The sequence below is a fragment of the Mustela nigripes genome, chromosome 2, assembly GCF_022355385.1.
Source record: "Mustela nigripes isolate SB6536 chromosome 2, MUSNIG.SB6536, whole genome shotgun sequence".
In the NCBI taxonomy this organism is placed as follows: Eukaryota; Metazoa; Chordata; class Mammalia; order Carnivora; family Mustelidae; genus Mustela; species Mustela nigripes.
The window spans coordinates 161,041,797-161,058,038 of NC_081558.1; the positions used below are offsets into that span (position 1 = coordinate 161,041,797).

Consider the following 16,242-nt stretch of genomic DNA (forward strand, 5'->3'; position numbering starts at 1 on the left):
GTTTTATGCTTGTATAGGATCAAGAACACCTGGGAGAGGGAGTCATAAATGTATATTCTTTTTTTTTTTTTTAAGATTTTATTTATTTGACAGAGAGAGATCACAAGTAGGCAGAGAGGCAGGCAGAGAGAGAGAGGGAAGCAGGCTTCCTGCTGAGCAGAGAGCCCGATGCGGGACTAGATCCCAGGACCCTGAGATCATGACCTGAGCTGAAGGCAGTGGCTTAACCCACTGAGCCACCCAGGCGCCCATAAATGTATATTCTGAGGATCCAAGCTAATCATTTAGAAAGGGCTCCACACTCTTTTACACTTGGAATACAAATAGCATAGATACCATTGGGTATTTTTTCCAAAACAGAGTGCTAAAGAGCATGGACTTTGGCCAGATGGACCCCAGTTTAAATTTCACTTCATCTTACTAGCTACCCGATATGCATGAGTTGAGCAAATTGCATAAGTTTGTTATAAGGTCTCTGGTCATCAGAGACCCTGGAGAAAGGTGAAATATTATGAGGCTGTGTATTTCAGTTCCAACTTTTTCTCTTACCCTAATGTTTTAGGTCACAAAAATGATAGCATGTGAGTACAGTTCATGTGCAGTCAGCTGTCTCAGAAAATGGCACTACTCAGTGGACTTGGCAAGGTGATCGCTATGTGTAATGCCTTTGCTATCACACGCTGAGGTATGCATGAGGTTGGTCAGTATGAAGAAGAAATTCTTTGTTCAGAGATGTTTAGCCAACCACATTTCATCATGGCATTTCTTTATCTTGATCTTGTAAATGCTCGGGAATTGTGGCTGTGGTGGAATTTCCACCAGATAGCTACTGGAATTTTTGGGATGTGTCTGAACAGAAATGAAATGGAGTTTGGTAGGAGAGGAAGACCTTACTCATTTACCACTTGAATGACACCAACAAGCCACTTGGATTCCAGGCTAACACAGGTCTCTTTGGGTCACAGCTACCAGGAGCCTTGCTGTGATAGATGAAGGGTCCTCCTGTTATAAGCCTCTTTCTGCCCAAGTCCCATGGATTTAGATGAGTGGATAGGAGCTGAGATGAAGTGAAATTGTAATTATTTTTCTTAGTTTCTGGAGAAGGATTGGAATAGTGTCATTTGTTTCCCTGGAAATGGTTCAAACATCATACTTCAGTTGGGGCTCATGAATTTGAATCTCTGGAATAGAAAGGGGTGGCGATCTAGTCTGAAAATTCCCTGGGTTTTCTTAAGAAATATTCAGGACCAGGAAGGCTCCAGTGACCGTGACTACTAGGTCTGGGATACTTCCTTTTGCTCCCTCCCTGTTCCTTCCCATTCCTTCCCCTCAAAGAAGGTCCTGTCTAGTCAATGCTGGTGTTCTGGTTACAGTGGGATCCAGCTGGCCTTGGGCACGGCAATCCACGACCCAGTGGAGAACCACCGACTCTGTTAGTCAGCTTTGTTTTCCTAGTGACCCCTCCCCCGCAACAATGACCACACACCCACGATTTACATTCCTGCATGTGCTTAACTCCATGACCGCTTCGCAAAAATGCTGGATTGGGAATGAGGAAGAATTTGGTAGAATCCTGGCTCAGCCTCTGACCGAGTGAACTTGGGCAAGTTAATTAACTTCTGACTTCTAACTTCCTAACTTGTATAAGGAATACTACTGTGTACCTTGTTTAGTCAATCTCCTGCCACCTAATATCCAATATGCATGAAATGGGAAGAAAAGCTTGGATATACTCTCAAGGGCCACCAGCATTATGGCCTAAGCTGGATGCTATGCAGAAAGGATAGATAAGACCTATCTGTTCCTAAGGCAGCCTAGGGTATTGTGGGTAAATCTGGCCAATAGACTGGAATGTTCTGACACACTCTCCACCGCCCCCCCCCCCCCAAAACACCTCCTTCACATGCATTATCTATGAACATTCTCTGGAAGCCAGCCAGACGCACACTTAACATTTTACAGAGTTAATATCTTCACAGAAATGTATCAGTTTCCATAATTCCTCACCACATTCCTGGGAGTTAGCCACAGACTCGCCCAGAATCACACACGGGATTTGTGTCTGGGCCACTCTCTGCAATGGCCTTCACTCCTGCATCGAGTTAACTGCCTGAGCCACACAAAAATTCTGGCCACAAACCGCACTAAAGGGGATTCACTTAAGTTCCATAAATAATTGACAAAAACAGTGTCAGACGTTACCTTGTTGAGTAAACAACTCAACCCCTTCCCTAAAGGGAGTTTAGAAAAATAGGGCTTCTCTACCACCAGGGCTTCTAACAATAAGAGCTCGGAGCCATTGCACAGACCTGACAAGTATATAGAATGACAATATGACAACCTTTCTGGAGGAGTCAGACTTAAAGCAGATGGATCATGTTTATTAAAAAGGACATATTTCTGGAATGTGTAGACTTGAAGGGGAAAAATTCCATGGTTTTTGGTAATTACTTAATAATCTTATTGCCCCTGGAGAGTCACTTAGTAACTTGTTCTCAAGTCTATCTTTCCCTTGTAGACCTCCGGAAGTAGGGAAAGCTTCTTCAAAGCCACAAGCTCTCCTGAGGGAGGAGACATCAAGTATTCAGTTTGCACAGGAGTCTTGTTCATGTTTATTTGTTGTTGAGCTAGGTCGGACCCTGTGGCATTTACAGCTCTGAGTAAGAGAAAAACGTCTCTGGTCAGAAGAGAATACAGGCTCTGGTGGCAGTGAGTGGTACCTGCTACATTGCCTTGTGTCTGTTCTGTGGAGATAGTTAGGCATAGGCTTTAGTGGTCTTCTGTCAGAGTTAGGAAACAGCCTTTCATCAGTAAATGATTGACCTGGCTGCCCTGGGTGATAAGCTTAGGTAAACAGGCTTGATTCTGCTCCAACAATTTCAAGACTTTTAACTCCTTAGGTTCCAGGGCAGAAAAAGGCACATGGCTTCCTGGGAGATCCTGTCCTTAGAGTTTGGCAGCTTTCTGGACAGTGTGTTCCTCAGAATTATAATGCCAACTGTTGTGCTAAATCTTGAAAGTGGAAAGAATTCATGCAAACAAAATTCTGGAACAAAGTCATGTTTGAAGAGCCATGACTAGTGGAAGAATTTCAAGAAATCACACATACGATTTTTATAACAAAAGACAGAAAACCTTCTAAACCTTTGAAATATATAGAGGAACAATGACAATTTTCAAAGGGGAGCGACGATGGAAGAAATATACAGTCCGCTTTGCAAAATATGTTGGTGGACAAATGATTGAATTCTCTTGATACGCACCCATAGCTAACATACATCTAGACCTTCCACAGACCGTCATCAGAGACACCCTGGCTACAACACTAGGCAAAGTGCTTGTTTTATATTCTTAAGGGAATGGCCCATGACCAGACAGGTCGCCTACCTTGACTGCTGTTTTAGAATCTGGATTCTCCTCTCAGATTCTGTCTTGACTCCGCAGTGGTGGCCCACGACTGTTCCAATCCTCGCTCAGGAGTTTGGGACGTTGGTAAGAAGCATCAACACAGGCTTTCACTTCTCCTCAAGCACCAAATCAAGGTGTTCCCCTCCATTTGCTTTCCTGCTTTCCCGGGCCCCTGCAGACAGCGGTCACCAGCTGGGACTTCCTTGCAATCAGGTATGTTGACAGATGTGAAGGAGGGAGACTGTGCTGGTCTCAGCTGCCTGGTCTGGCCAATCATTACAGACCAGACCAGGCTCTTAGTTCTGCTCAAGCCCGATAGCAGCAGGCGGAGGCAGAAACCAGATCTGTTAGCTATTGACTATCCAGAAAAGCAGTGACCTTGCAACTGGATCTGTGATGTAGACGAGGATATATGGGAGGAAAATCCTTTTAATTTCACTTCTTTTTCTTGTAGCAATCTCAGAAGAGAATTTGGAGGTCACTTTAGCCACGCTCTCATGTAATAGAGTTTCTTCTATTGAATTCTTGTCTGGTGAGAATCATCTGGAAATTCCTTGAACAAATCTGTCTGCCACTTACTGAACATGCACTATATATTAGGCATTATATATCTAGTAGCATAAATCCTTATAGTAACCTTGAAATTTTATTCTTTCTTAATAGATGAGGGAACAGACACTCAAAGGGGTTAACTAGTCAGGCAGTGAGTAGGTCCTTCAAACAGGATTTGAACTCACTGTTCTAAAACTGTATCAATGTCAATGCACTTTCCATAGTACTCTGTGAAAGGCTTAAGAGCACCCAAAGAGGTCCATGCCCAAGTCCTTAGAGTCTGTGGCTATGTCACCTTACATGGTAAAAGGGCTTTTGTAGATGGGATCAAGTTTTGAATTTTGAGGTGGGACATTATCCTGGAATATCCAGGTGGACCCAGTATATCATAGGGGTCCTTGTAAGATGCTAGAATCAGAGAAGACATGGAGACAGAAGCAGAGCCAGAAAGAGATTAAAGATGCTATGCTACTGACTTTGAAGAGACAGAGAGGGGCCACTGATCAAGGATTGGCTTCTAGAAGCTGAATAGGCAAGGAAATGAATTCTCCTCTAGAACCTCCAGAAGGGATGTTGCCCTGCTGGCCCATTCTAGACCTGGGACTCTAGGCCTGAAAGACAGCAAATGTGTGCTCTTCTGGGCCACTAAGCTTGTGGTGACTTATTATAACAGCAATAGAAAACTAATACACACTCTCTCAGAAATACTCTGCCTGATGGTGAGCTCGTGATCTCAGCTAGGAATGCTTTTCATTGAGCCAAGCTCTGCCTTCTTGAAATGTTAACTCATGAGTTCTAGCTCTTCTCTGCATATCAGGAGTCAGTTGCAAATGTTGGAAAGGACACTGGGCAGAAACTCAGAGACCAGGTTCTAGTTCCAGCTCTGCCTTGGGCCAGTCTTTTCTCTCTGACTTTCAGTTTTCTCTCCTGTGTAACATTAGCACCTGGACAAAAGTTCTTTGGTTCTTCCACATCTAAATTCATAAGATTCTAGTATCTCAGTCATGTAATAATTTGGAAATACTTGATGATATCCCCATCATTTCCTCAGTCTTTTCTAAACTCAATATCCCTAGTTTCTCATGTGTTACGACTTCAGGACCCATCACCCTCCTAACTGCCTTTCTCTGGAAAGGCTCCAATTTGTGCACCTCCCTCTGAAATGTGGTGTTCAGACTTGTGTAGGGCGCCTAGCCACCTCCACCTCCGTGTCTGCCAGTGTGTCTGGTTTCTCCCATTTCCCACCGCCCTCTCATGCCAGAGACCACCTAACTAACCCTTAGGGTCTTTTGGACTTGCTTAGTCTGTTTCTTCTTATCTTATTATATTCAACTTTACCTCTTGAAAGAGAGCACCCGGAATCAGCAAATTCATATGAGTCTTAGTTTAGTTCATTTTTTTTAAATAGGAAAGACCAAGGTCTATGTTGGCTGCCTTTGCTTGCTTAAAAGCCTTTAAATGGTAGTTCATTCTCACAGGTACTTGAAAGAAAGTGCTATGTACATTTCTTAGGATCATAGTTTCCTCTAAGAATCTGAGGAGAGCTACAGATGCCCTACTAGAAAGAAGTACACATGCTTCCAAAATTTTGTGTGCGATGTCAGGGTATTCTGGCCCCACTGAGGTAGCCCACCGACACCTCTGATGTGTGGCAAGTTAGTTCTAGGCCCACAAGGTTGTTGGGGAGGGGGAAGCTTTTGCAAAAGGCAATCGAATGTCTTCTTCCAGAACTACCGACACTTAATGGAAGCCTAGAAATGGGACTGCTAGGCCCAGGTTGAGCAAACACCCACTAAGGATCAAAGCAGGAAAGACTTTAGGTCACAAAGCAGAGACATTCTTGGAGCCTTTCTCCAGAGGATAAATCCCATTCTTTAGACACCAGGCCCCTTAGATTGAAGCCATCTGCTTGCCTAAGGCTTCTCTCAGTTGCATGATGCTACTGGACAGAGGCTGACAGTCCTCTGTCCCCCTTCCCCACCAGGCTCTCCAAAAACACTGCCCAGCTGTGTAAACAGCCTGGCCTGACTAGCACTTTTGTTTAACTGGCACATGCCCAGGCCATCCTGGGTGAGGTTTGAGGCACATGGGCTTTAGCCACTGTCCCTCCCTTGCAACTTTCTACCCTCCCTGAGACTGAAAGGTTTCAAGTCTTAAAAACAATAACACTCCTTCAGTCCCAGTTAGCAGATCTGCAGAGGGATAAACAAAGAAACATACTGCTGATCAAGAAAAATTCCTTTGGGGGAAGAAAATACACACACATACACAACAAAAATTGGGGGAATCCAAGCATCCTAACCTCAGGGATTCATAGAAAAGGACTCACTTCCCAAGTCAAAGAAGTGGGGTTTGCTGTCTACACTGTGTGTAACCCCAGGGCGTGACTGTCAGCAGGACCAAGGGACTAGGACACCTCTATCCTGCCCTTTTATGCTGCCACACAGGATGGCTGGTAAAGAGGGTGGTCGGGATAAGGACTTCTACAGGAGACATGTAGAGTAAAAAAAGAGGATGTTCTGTCTCAAATAGTTTGTTTATATACTTATTTCTTTAGTTAAGGATGTTCGGAAAGAGCACATCCAGACCCAGTTCTTGACCAAAGTGTGCAGAAGAATCAACTGCAGTTTTTTCCAACCTGGAAAGGATCATAAACAAAGGTCATTCCCATAGCTTCACAGCGGAATTTTTTAAAAAATCTATTTTGAAAGGAAATTTTATATCACTGTTGAAAAACCCAGTATCACTTGCCATAAAGAGAAGGGAACCATTGAATTAATACAATGCAAACAAAATGGTATTAAATGTTACCTGGAGGCTACTGCCTTTTTAAAAATTTTTGCTAGGTAAGACAAGGGTTGTGGGGATTTCATCACTCAGCTGAGACTTCCCTCTCTACCAGCCAGATGATTAAATGATTAATGACATGAATGCTATTCAAGGATGGGGCCACTTTCCACCCCACATCATCTGGCATACCACCAGTGGCGTGAACCCCACTCACTCCCTGAGCCAAGCAGAGCTGGTCCAGTGATCGTGCAACCTCTCTTTCACTGTCTGAATTTATCTGCGCCCCTTCGTATGAATTAGTTTCTGCTAAATCATTTACCAATCAACGCAAGAGTTAGAAGTTAGCCATGGCGAAGGGATCATGCCAGGTACTGTGAGGAGTGGGAGGAAGGTCGCCACCCTCAGTCTTAAGACTAAGACCTACTCTTGAGAATTTACTGAGTGCCAGGCTCTGGGCTAAAATGCTCTCTGTATAGTTTCTTATGTGGACTTCTCGTTAAACTATCAGAGGAGGTGTGATTAGTCCTATATCCTATATATTTAGAGACGTTAGCCTAAAGTTACACAGCCAGAACTTGCTAGAGTTGGGATAGAAGAAACGCAGGACTGTGCATCTCTGAAATGCTTGTTGCCATAGCTTCTGTGCTAAATAGAACATTCAGAACCCAATTACAATATGAAATATTCATTGGTACATAATACATTAGCTCCCTTCTCATGAGTAATGTCTCAACCCGAGTGTATGTCCAGAACTTGAGGCCGGCCAGTGAAGTCTTTGCAATTACCCCAGGCAGGTTTCACCCGCTTTGTCTATGTTTAGACCCAGCCTTATCTTCATCATGTAATTTTTTATTAAAACCAAGTGGGAATGACTGAACGTGGTGCGTATGAAAGCCAACCAGAGGACAGTATGGTAGTTTATAGACACTAGAAATACAGGTGAAAAATCTGACCATGATATGTTCTTCAATTGCTACATTAACTTGAACGGAAATGTGATTATCCCTAATTAGCTATTGTAACATTCAACTCTATGAAATGAATGATTAACATGGAATTAATTTCATCTCTACTAAATTCATACACAGGACTTTCACCTCAATGCATTATTTTTGTAAGGCATAGGGCAAAAAGAGAAATTCACCAAAATTAAGTGGGTTCAGGTATTCTACTAAAAAGAATTAGGAACAAGGAAAATATTGGAATCTTCATTGTCAACAGGGCCTGGACACCCACTCTTGCTGACTATGTGCGTGCAGACACATAGTCTGCTCTGCATTGTTCTATCTCCAGGCATTTGGCAGTCACTCAGAATAATGTGGGCTGGAGATGGTGGTTGGTAAGAATATGGAGGTCAGCGGGACCTGGCCTAAGTCTGTGAGAAACAGCTAAAGCGTTGGGGGTGAAGCTCAGAAAGGCACGGGTGACAAGCATGCATGCACATTTCATGCTCGTCTTGGGAACTGCGGGCATGGTCAGCCAATTCCCATAGGTCTACATCCAATATCCTATGACAAGGCAGCTTATTGATGCTGAACCTCTAGCCTTTAAAAAATATTAGAAGTGGGCCCATTATAAAATGCACACAGAAACAAGGAAAATGCCTGCTGAAGTTTTATATTTATTATTAGGTTTAAGCCTATTTAGGTAGTTCAAATAAAATACAAGAAAAGACATTATGTCATCATATCTATTAATTTTTTTTTTCACAGTTAAAATGAGGTAATCCGGCTTTACAATGTTTTAGGTTGAATTAAGCAGTGTGATCCAGTTTATAAGAAAGAAGGAGAAATATATTTGAATAATGATTTCCTAGGGGGGAAAAAGCCAAGTGAAATGTGTGTGAATAAGATAATTATGCCACAAAATACATTTCAGAGTACCAAGCAGGATATATGTAAAATTTTCACTCTAACCTTTAATTGGTATAGTTTATTGTTATTATTTTTTACTTAACTTAGCAAACAGCATGCACTGTAATACAAAACAAGCCTAGAGGACAAACATAATATCTAATAGAATATTTCTCAGATTCACATGTCATCTGAATTGACCAAGATGTATTTTCACTATGATAATCTCTGTGTTTTTTAAGTGCCGATCAGTGAGGTTAAGTATCACAGTTGGCATATTATCCAGTATGAACAAAGCATATGCAATCTGTATGAGATACTTATTAATACTGGGGCATAAGCCAGAAAGTACAGTAGCAGCCAGGTAGCACTGTTTCTAGAATATGTTCTAAGATTTATCATATTGATACTACAGATTCGTGACCACAGTGTTATTAGTGCTATAAATTAACAGCCAATGTAAAACTGTAGATATACAAAGCGACTGAGGGTCTATTTGACTTCAAAGTGCTATGCTTCTCATTGGGCTCCATGCTCGAGAGCCAGCTCCTACTATTTGAATGAAGCGGTGGCCCCCGGTTCTGAGTTCCAATCAGATTCTGTGTGTGGTGGTGGGGGGGTGGGGGGCAGAATTACGCATTCAGGAACAGTACGGGGCGATTACCACCATGATAAGAATGCATTTGGACATCATCGAATGCGTGTCCTTTTTTGTGTAAGTTTTGCCAGCATTCTGTTATTCATTGTAACCGGCAGACGTTAAAGGATGCCCAAGAGACAAGAGGGGAAAATGGTCTTCTGTGGAGATCAGAAGGAATGAGAGAGGAAAATGCCTCTTGACTATGGATGGGGTTATCTCAGTGGACTGTGGGATTGAGTTCCCAGTGAAGAGAAGAAAAAAATGTTGTATCCAAACTACATAGGCTTAGAAACGAGTCTGAAAATTCTTAAGAATAAGTTTTGTTGGAGAAAAGACTAGAACACTATAACCACTGCAGGATCGAAAGAGTTATCTTAGAATACTTTTATAGCATATTAAAACACAATTTCAACAATATCAGTAGCATTCTCTACTGTATTCTTCTGGGTTAAGGGTCCATGAAGCAATATAGTAGCTTTAATGTCAATATTTCTAGTTGGAAGCCGGGGAAGCCAGAAGATAAGGAGATAGTACGTCTCCTGGGGTGGTAAAGAGCTGTTCATGATCACTGGGAATTAGAGTCAATTTCCAGCTAAATCACTTATCACCTAACCAATTCACTTCTGTGTATCCCAAGGTGACATTTGTGAGTGACAAAGTTGTGATGGCAAATACTAGAAAGCCATCTGAGGCAGAAGGCCAAGGAAGACAGGGAAGGTAGCAGAATTTTGAGGGACAACCATGTTCTATGCCACAGAAAACAAAACTTCCTGTCAGGATATTTGATGTTATCAGTTTCTGTTCATTCCCTCGAACATAACATGACCGTTTAGCATGCACTTGGGAAAGCCCACCTCTCAGGATCTTGAGTGCTTGCCGGCTGATTTCACTCAGCTCCACTCATCTCATTCGACAGATGACTAAAGTCGCGAAAGTCATGCCAGTTCCATCATCCTACACCACACTTTTGAGAAATGAACCCAAATAGCATTTCTTCACACATGAAGCACAGGAAGAATGAATAGGAGACATATAATTTAACCATAAAGGGCCTGATATTTTGGGGAGCTAGTCCACCAAGGTTTGCAGAACAGCACTAATGTGGCAGACAGCATCTTTATTCCAGATTAAGGATCCAAGGCAGATGTAGCACAGGGTCACTGAACTGAAAAGCCACGAGAGAGAAGTCTCATGGCTGGGACCTACTTGTTAGCCTGTTCCGTTTCCCAGAACCTCCCAGTAAAGAACATTACAATACTTTACAGCCAATAAAGAACATTACAAAAACTTCACCGGGGCATGAACTCATTTGATGAGATGGCCTGAAGTTGTGTAGCCCTAGTGCTTCCATGAAGAGAAACCATTTCATTTCAGTTGGAATTTCTTCTGTTTCTCCACCGTTAGCTTAGCACTAAAGCTTAGCACTAAACTTTCTTACCACTTTGTAATCACATCTTTTGGGGGGACACTTTCTTATGGCAGGATTCCGAAAAACAGAAACAAAATCTTGACCACGACAAAACTGCATTTCATTCCGGATCCACCACGTCACCTTCTTGAACAGAAACATCCACTTTGTGATGTGAATGTGAGGTCATGAAGAAGAACTAGGATTCTTAAGATTAGTCGTGACCTGGGCTCAGATCTTGTGCTTTTCCTTGAGTTTATATAAAAATCCTGGGTTTGGACTGTGGCCTAACTATTCTCAAGAAGTCAGGGGTCTGGACTCAGTGCTGAGGAAATAACTAAATGCAATTATTAGAGGTCTCATACAGCATATATATAATAGTTCTTGGTATGACCCCCTTCAGTTTGCCATTAGTTTAAGATTTAAACCACAATCATTTATCATCCCTTCCATCAGTTCCATCTTGACTTCTCTCTCCAGCCCTAAGAATATCTTCTGTGACCATAAAACCACAGTGGTACCTCTTAGAGGCTCCAAGTTCAAACCTTTAAACAGTGCTCTAATCTAACTGAAACCTGTGATTGTCCCCTTGGCGACAAAGCCATGGAAATGTGGCGAATGGTCCAGAGAGTTCATGAAAAACTCAGCCTACATTTCAGAAGAACTGTGGCCCCAAATCCTGTGAAAAGAAAGCCCTCTTTAACTCAGTCAAGTAGCTCTTTAGTTGACCATGGAAGTGAATTCTGAGTAAGCATGATAGCCTTGTTTGATCTTGTGAGAATAAATGATGTGGCTGGGTCAATCATTTTTATGTCATAGACCAAAAGTCTATTGTTCCTCTGTCCCATCACAGAGTCTCCTGCTTGGCCTTAGGTCCAAGAGCAGAATGCATACCTCCTTTGTGATATGTTGAACAACTTTTGCTTGGAGCAGAGATTCTGTCAGTTCAAAGGTGTTTAACAAGGGCGAACTGCAAATAATCTTGCTCCCATCTCCCAGAACTCCTGGGCAGAATTTGAGAATGCAAGCCAGGCTGGCAACCCAGAGCAGTACGGAGGGGCGCGCACCTGCACTTGCCGCATAGAGCAGGACTCCATGCCCATGACCTTGGGACCATTTCCTGTGCTTCTGTGTCATGGTTGATGACTTTTCTCTTACCAGGCAAATACTGAGATGCACTTAAATGTTACAACCCAAGTGAAGTGCAATTATATCTTTTAAAACGAAAGGAAAAAATCAAGTAAACATTTCACTGAACAGTCAGCAGCCCTTGGGTGTCACTGGCATCCTATGTAGGTCCCCGCCAACACACCTGGCCTCATAGCACCGAGCACCTGGACAAAGTTGAGGCTCAAATAAAACAGAGCAGAGTAATTCTCCTCTTGCCTCCTGATCTCTTTGCCAAGTTACAAAGGATTAAAAGAGGGGAGACCATCTAGTCCCTAGCAATCAATCAAGAGTTAAAAATAAGACCAAAATGAAACAATAACAACACAAATAAAATCCTGAGGGTAGGCCAGGGATTTCCAAGCTTGTCACTGGTGTTCAACAGCAGAACTGAAGAACAATTGAAAAAGCGAGGGCACTTCTGTTCTTACTCCTTTCCATGGAAAGCCCTAAAAATGGACAGTACAATCCCAGAAACCTTTCGGAGTGGGGGTTCGAATGCAAGAACAGGGAAAAATTACGCCATATTTTCCCAGAGGCATTTGTTGTGACCCCCCTTCAGCTGCAGGAGCGAAAGGTCAGGGATGAACCGACTTGACAAAGATGCTGGAAGAGTGCGAGCTGCGCGTGCGCATTCGGGAGCTCACCCCTAGGGCCTGCCGCCACACAGCCGTGAACACTGGCAGAGGAGGAATGGCGAGCCACTTGGGGGGGTAGCCCAATGGTCCTTACACACACACACATCTGTCCAGGAGTCCATGTTTATCTTTCTGCCTTAAGAATCCAAAGGTGACCTTTCCTTAGGGATCCTCAGACAGATCTGAGCAGCATCGGCATGTACATACACCCATGCCCAGTTTTCTTTCTAGATCCTTCCTTTCCAACCCTCTATAAGAGAGTCTCCCTCAAGAACTGAGGGTTCTTCATGACCCATTGCATCCTTGGGCCCCCCATTTGGGGCCCGGGAGGGGCTTCTCTGTTTTGGGCCACACTCACACAATGCACACTGTCCCAACAGGACTAGGGGAGCTGGGAACATCTGCAGGCGAGTCAGAGGTCACTCAGAGGTCACTCACAGTCCTGAAACGCACAGGCCTGTTGAAGAGCAGGGCAGCGTCGACCTGGTGACCTGGGTGAGAAAAGTTCAGGCAGCTCCTTTGTGAGTGCTCTTGAGGTAAGAAGCACTGAAGATAATTGATCTATAAATAAATAAATGGATAAATAAATAAATAAATAAATAAACACACAAGAGGGCTTGCTCTAGATAAGTACCTCTTATCCATTCAAAAACAACAAAACAACAAAACAAAACAAAATCCCCTCTTGAGTGTCACAGCCCTCGTGCAGTGGCGATTAGCAGGCTCAAGACAACCTGCAAGAAGTAGAGCTATCAAGACACAAACTGGAAATGTTCCAACACCGCACATCTCTCACTCGATGACACACAAGTCATCCTGAATGTCCCCGAGGTAGTCTGGTTTTCAAGGAGTTACAGAACAGCTCCAAACCCTCTCGGAGCTTCCTCCTCAAATCCATTGCACTTCCCCATGCATCCTGTGGCTGTCTCCGCAGTGCCACGGTCGAGACGCCTTCCCTTAGCGTGAATGTTAGCGTTGTGCCTCACAGTGCAAACCTGGGTCCTCGGCAGATGGCAATGAAATGCAATTCCAAGATCCGGCTTGAAGATGCCGTTCCAAAGAGGGCTTTGCCAAAATGAGGCAGGAGTTTACCTAGCAGCCATTTTGGGAAAAGCTTGGAGGATTAAACCAAAGAAATGCGGCATGCGGCACACATGCATGTCTGTCTCTTGTTGGGCCCCACACTGAAAGGACCTCCCACCATTGTTCCTTTCACTTTTGAGAAGGGGCCGAGAGAAACTGAAAGGAATCAATGTTTTACCACTGGGAAACACATTTTGATACCAAAGGCAATATGCATGGTTTATCCAAAGAATGAAGGTGCCCAGTTCCCAAGCAGAAGCTATGTAAGAACAGCTTGTGGCTGGAATGGCCTGATGACAAAGAAGTCTCACTCTCCCGGGGAAGAAGTGGTGACATTCAGCATGCCAGAGAGAACTGGTGCTGGCCCTTTTCTCCCTCAAAGCCCCAGGTTGATGTTAGAACCACCCCACAGAGCCTTCCACACCTGCCATAAGCCATTCTTTTGCCTAAGAGTGCCTTTCTGGTTCAGTCTTCTCACAGGCTCACACATAACATCCTGGAAGACAGCAGGAAACCGGGTCAACTCAAAGACACTCAAAGGAAGCTGGAGACCCCATTTCCACATTACATTCAGCATCATGAACCATTGGGGAGACCCTGACTTTGATCACACGAAACCTGCTTCTTCCCTTGGACTTCAGTTTTTTAAAAAGTCTCATTTGGGAAAAATGCAACTGAAAGCTCTGTAATTTTATCCAAATGGCCCTAGGAAGAGGGGAAAACGCCCTCCCCCTCCTCCTTCCCCATCACTGCCAGGGGCCGTCCTAACAGGAAACCCTTCAGAACTCTGGCCTGGATCAACAAAGTCAACACTAAAATAAAAATCAAATCAGCATTTAGCCAGAGCTCTGTCCTCCTGGAGGAGGTCATTCAACTCAATGACAGTCGTGGCGAAGTCCACCAGGTCCACGAAGTCAGAGGTGATGATGTTGACACCCGTGGCCCCGGGCTTCTGAGTTTTCACCCAGTCCAGGATGGCAGGAAGATTCCTACATGGGAGACAGAACAAGAGAGTAGAGTTGAAAGGACTCCTCCAGAAATGGAAACAATGCATTTCCATTCATGTAACAAAAGTATGTCAATAAAAGCACAAGCACAGTTCATCCACTGAAGCTTTGGATCTCGTTCGGGGATGAAGTGATGTCTATTCCAACAGAGAACAGTATTCACAGGGTTTCTGTGCTGGAAGAGATTATCTGTCTCAAGCACCAAAGAGATAACCATGTCAGGAGGACCCTGAAAGACTAAGATCAAGATCCTAATTATGAGTCTGTTCTCTAATTTTTTTTTAATTATGAAAATTTTCAAACATATTGCAACACTGAAAGAAATTTATAGTAAGGGCGTGCACCACTTAGCTTCTACCGCTAACATTTTATAGTACGTGCCTGCCACATAGCTGTCCATCCACCTATCACTCTACCCTTCCATCAAGGCATCTTATATTTTTGACAAATTCCAACTGCAACGATCTATACATATGCCCCAAATATCCCAGTCGGCATATCATTAACAAGGACTCAATATTTGTTTTAATTTTTCTTTTGACATCAACTTGCATCCAATAAAATGGGCAACTCTTCAGTGTGCACTAGTTGAGCTATGACAAATGTATACATGTAAAGCACACACGTGTCGCGGTATAGAACATCACCCGTACACCAGAAGTTTCCTGCATGTTCCCTCCTCATCAATCCCGGCCCACATCCTCCAACGGGCAACAATGATTGTAATTTATTTTTCTACCATTGATTCAGTTTGCCTGTTCTAGAACTTCATGTAAGTTCACGCAATGTGTCTTCTTTTGTGTGACGCTCTTTCACTCAGCATTATGGTTCTGGAATCCATCCACGTGACTGCACCCATCAATAGCTTGGTCTTCATCTGAATCACTGCACTATCCCACTGCATGAATTACTGTAGTTTGTTTACCCATTTTCTCACTCATGAGTAAATGGGATGTTACTAACTTTTGGATATTATGGCTAAAACTGTTAAGGGCATTCTTATCTCAGTGTTTTTGCAAATCTTTATTTTCATTTCTTTTGGATAAACACCAAGGACTGGAATTGCCTTATTACATGGTAGATTTACATTTAGTTTTTTAAAGAAACTTCCAGATCTCTTCCCAAAGAGGCTGTTCTATTAAATATTCCATTCAACAAAGTATGAGAGTTCTGGTTGCTTCAGAGCAAAATTTGGCATGATTAGTCTCTTTAATTTTAGCTATTATAGGGGGTATGTAAAGATATCTAAGAGTGTTTTAATTTGCATTCTTCTAATGACTAATAAGCCTGAGCCATTTGTAATGTACTTATTGGCCACTTGAACGTCTACTTTGGGAAGTACCTGCTCAATTCTTTTACCCATTCTTTTCTTTTTTTCTTTTTCTTTTAATTGTTGAGTTATAAAAGTTATTTATATATTGCAGACACTAGTCTTTTCTCAGATATGCCTTTTGATATTTTATCCTGCCTATAGCTTACCTACTAATTTTTAAGATTTTATTTATTTATTTGACAGAGATCACAAGTAGACAGAGAGGCAGGCAGAGAGATAGAGAGGGAGGCAGGCTCCCCGCTGAGCAGAGAGCCTGATGCGGGACTAAATCCAAAGACCCCGAGATCACGACCCAAGCTGAAGGCAGCGGCTTAACCCACTGAGCCACCCAGGCTCCCATAATTTTTTTAATGGCCTATTTTG

At 43.1% G+C, this 16,242-nt stretch overlaps 2 protein-coding genes across 16 annotated transcripts in view; both read right to left on the reverse strand.

Annotated features, from left to right (window-relative positions):
- The window catches only part of PHLDB2 (pleckstrin homology like domain family B member 2), a 220,868-nt gene extending 217,212 nt beyond the window's left edge, over positions 1-3,656 (reverse strand). For 12 of the 14 annotated variants that reach the window (XM_059391997.1, XM_059391989.1, XM_059391990.1 and 9 more), the window contains exon 1: positions 3,388-3,655. The gene's annotated coding sequence lies outside the window, so the exon portion shown is untranslated. Of the gene's footprint in view, positions 1-3,387 lie in introns of all 14 variants that reach the window. The other 2 variants (XM_059392001.1, XM_059391998.1) reach the window with 1 other exon arrangement.
- A 4,695-nt stretch (positions 3,657-8,351) lies between these two features.
- PLCXD2 (phosphatidylinositol specific phospholipase C X domain containing 2) overlaps positions 8,352-16,242 on the reverse strand; it is a 51,957-nt gene continuing 44,066 nt past the window's right edge. The window contains exons 4-6 of one of the 2 annotated variants that reach the window (XM_059392004.1): positions 14,441-14,528; positions 13,964-14,035; positions 8,352-13,017 (exon numbers count right to left, since the gene is read on the reverse strand). In XM_059392004.1, coding sequence (XP_059247987.1) covers positions 12,880-13,017; positions 13,964-14,035; positions 14,441-14,528 — 298 coding nt within the window. In that variant the 3' untranslated portion in view covers positions 8,352-12,879. Of the gene's footprint in view, positions 13,018-13,943; positions 14,529-16,242 lie in introns of those variants that run through there. The other variant, XM_059392005.1, reaches the window with a different exon arrangement.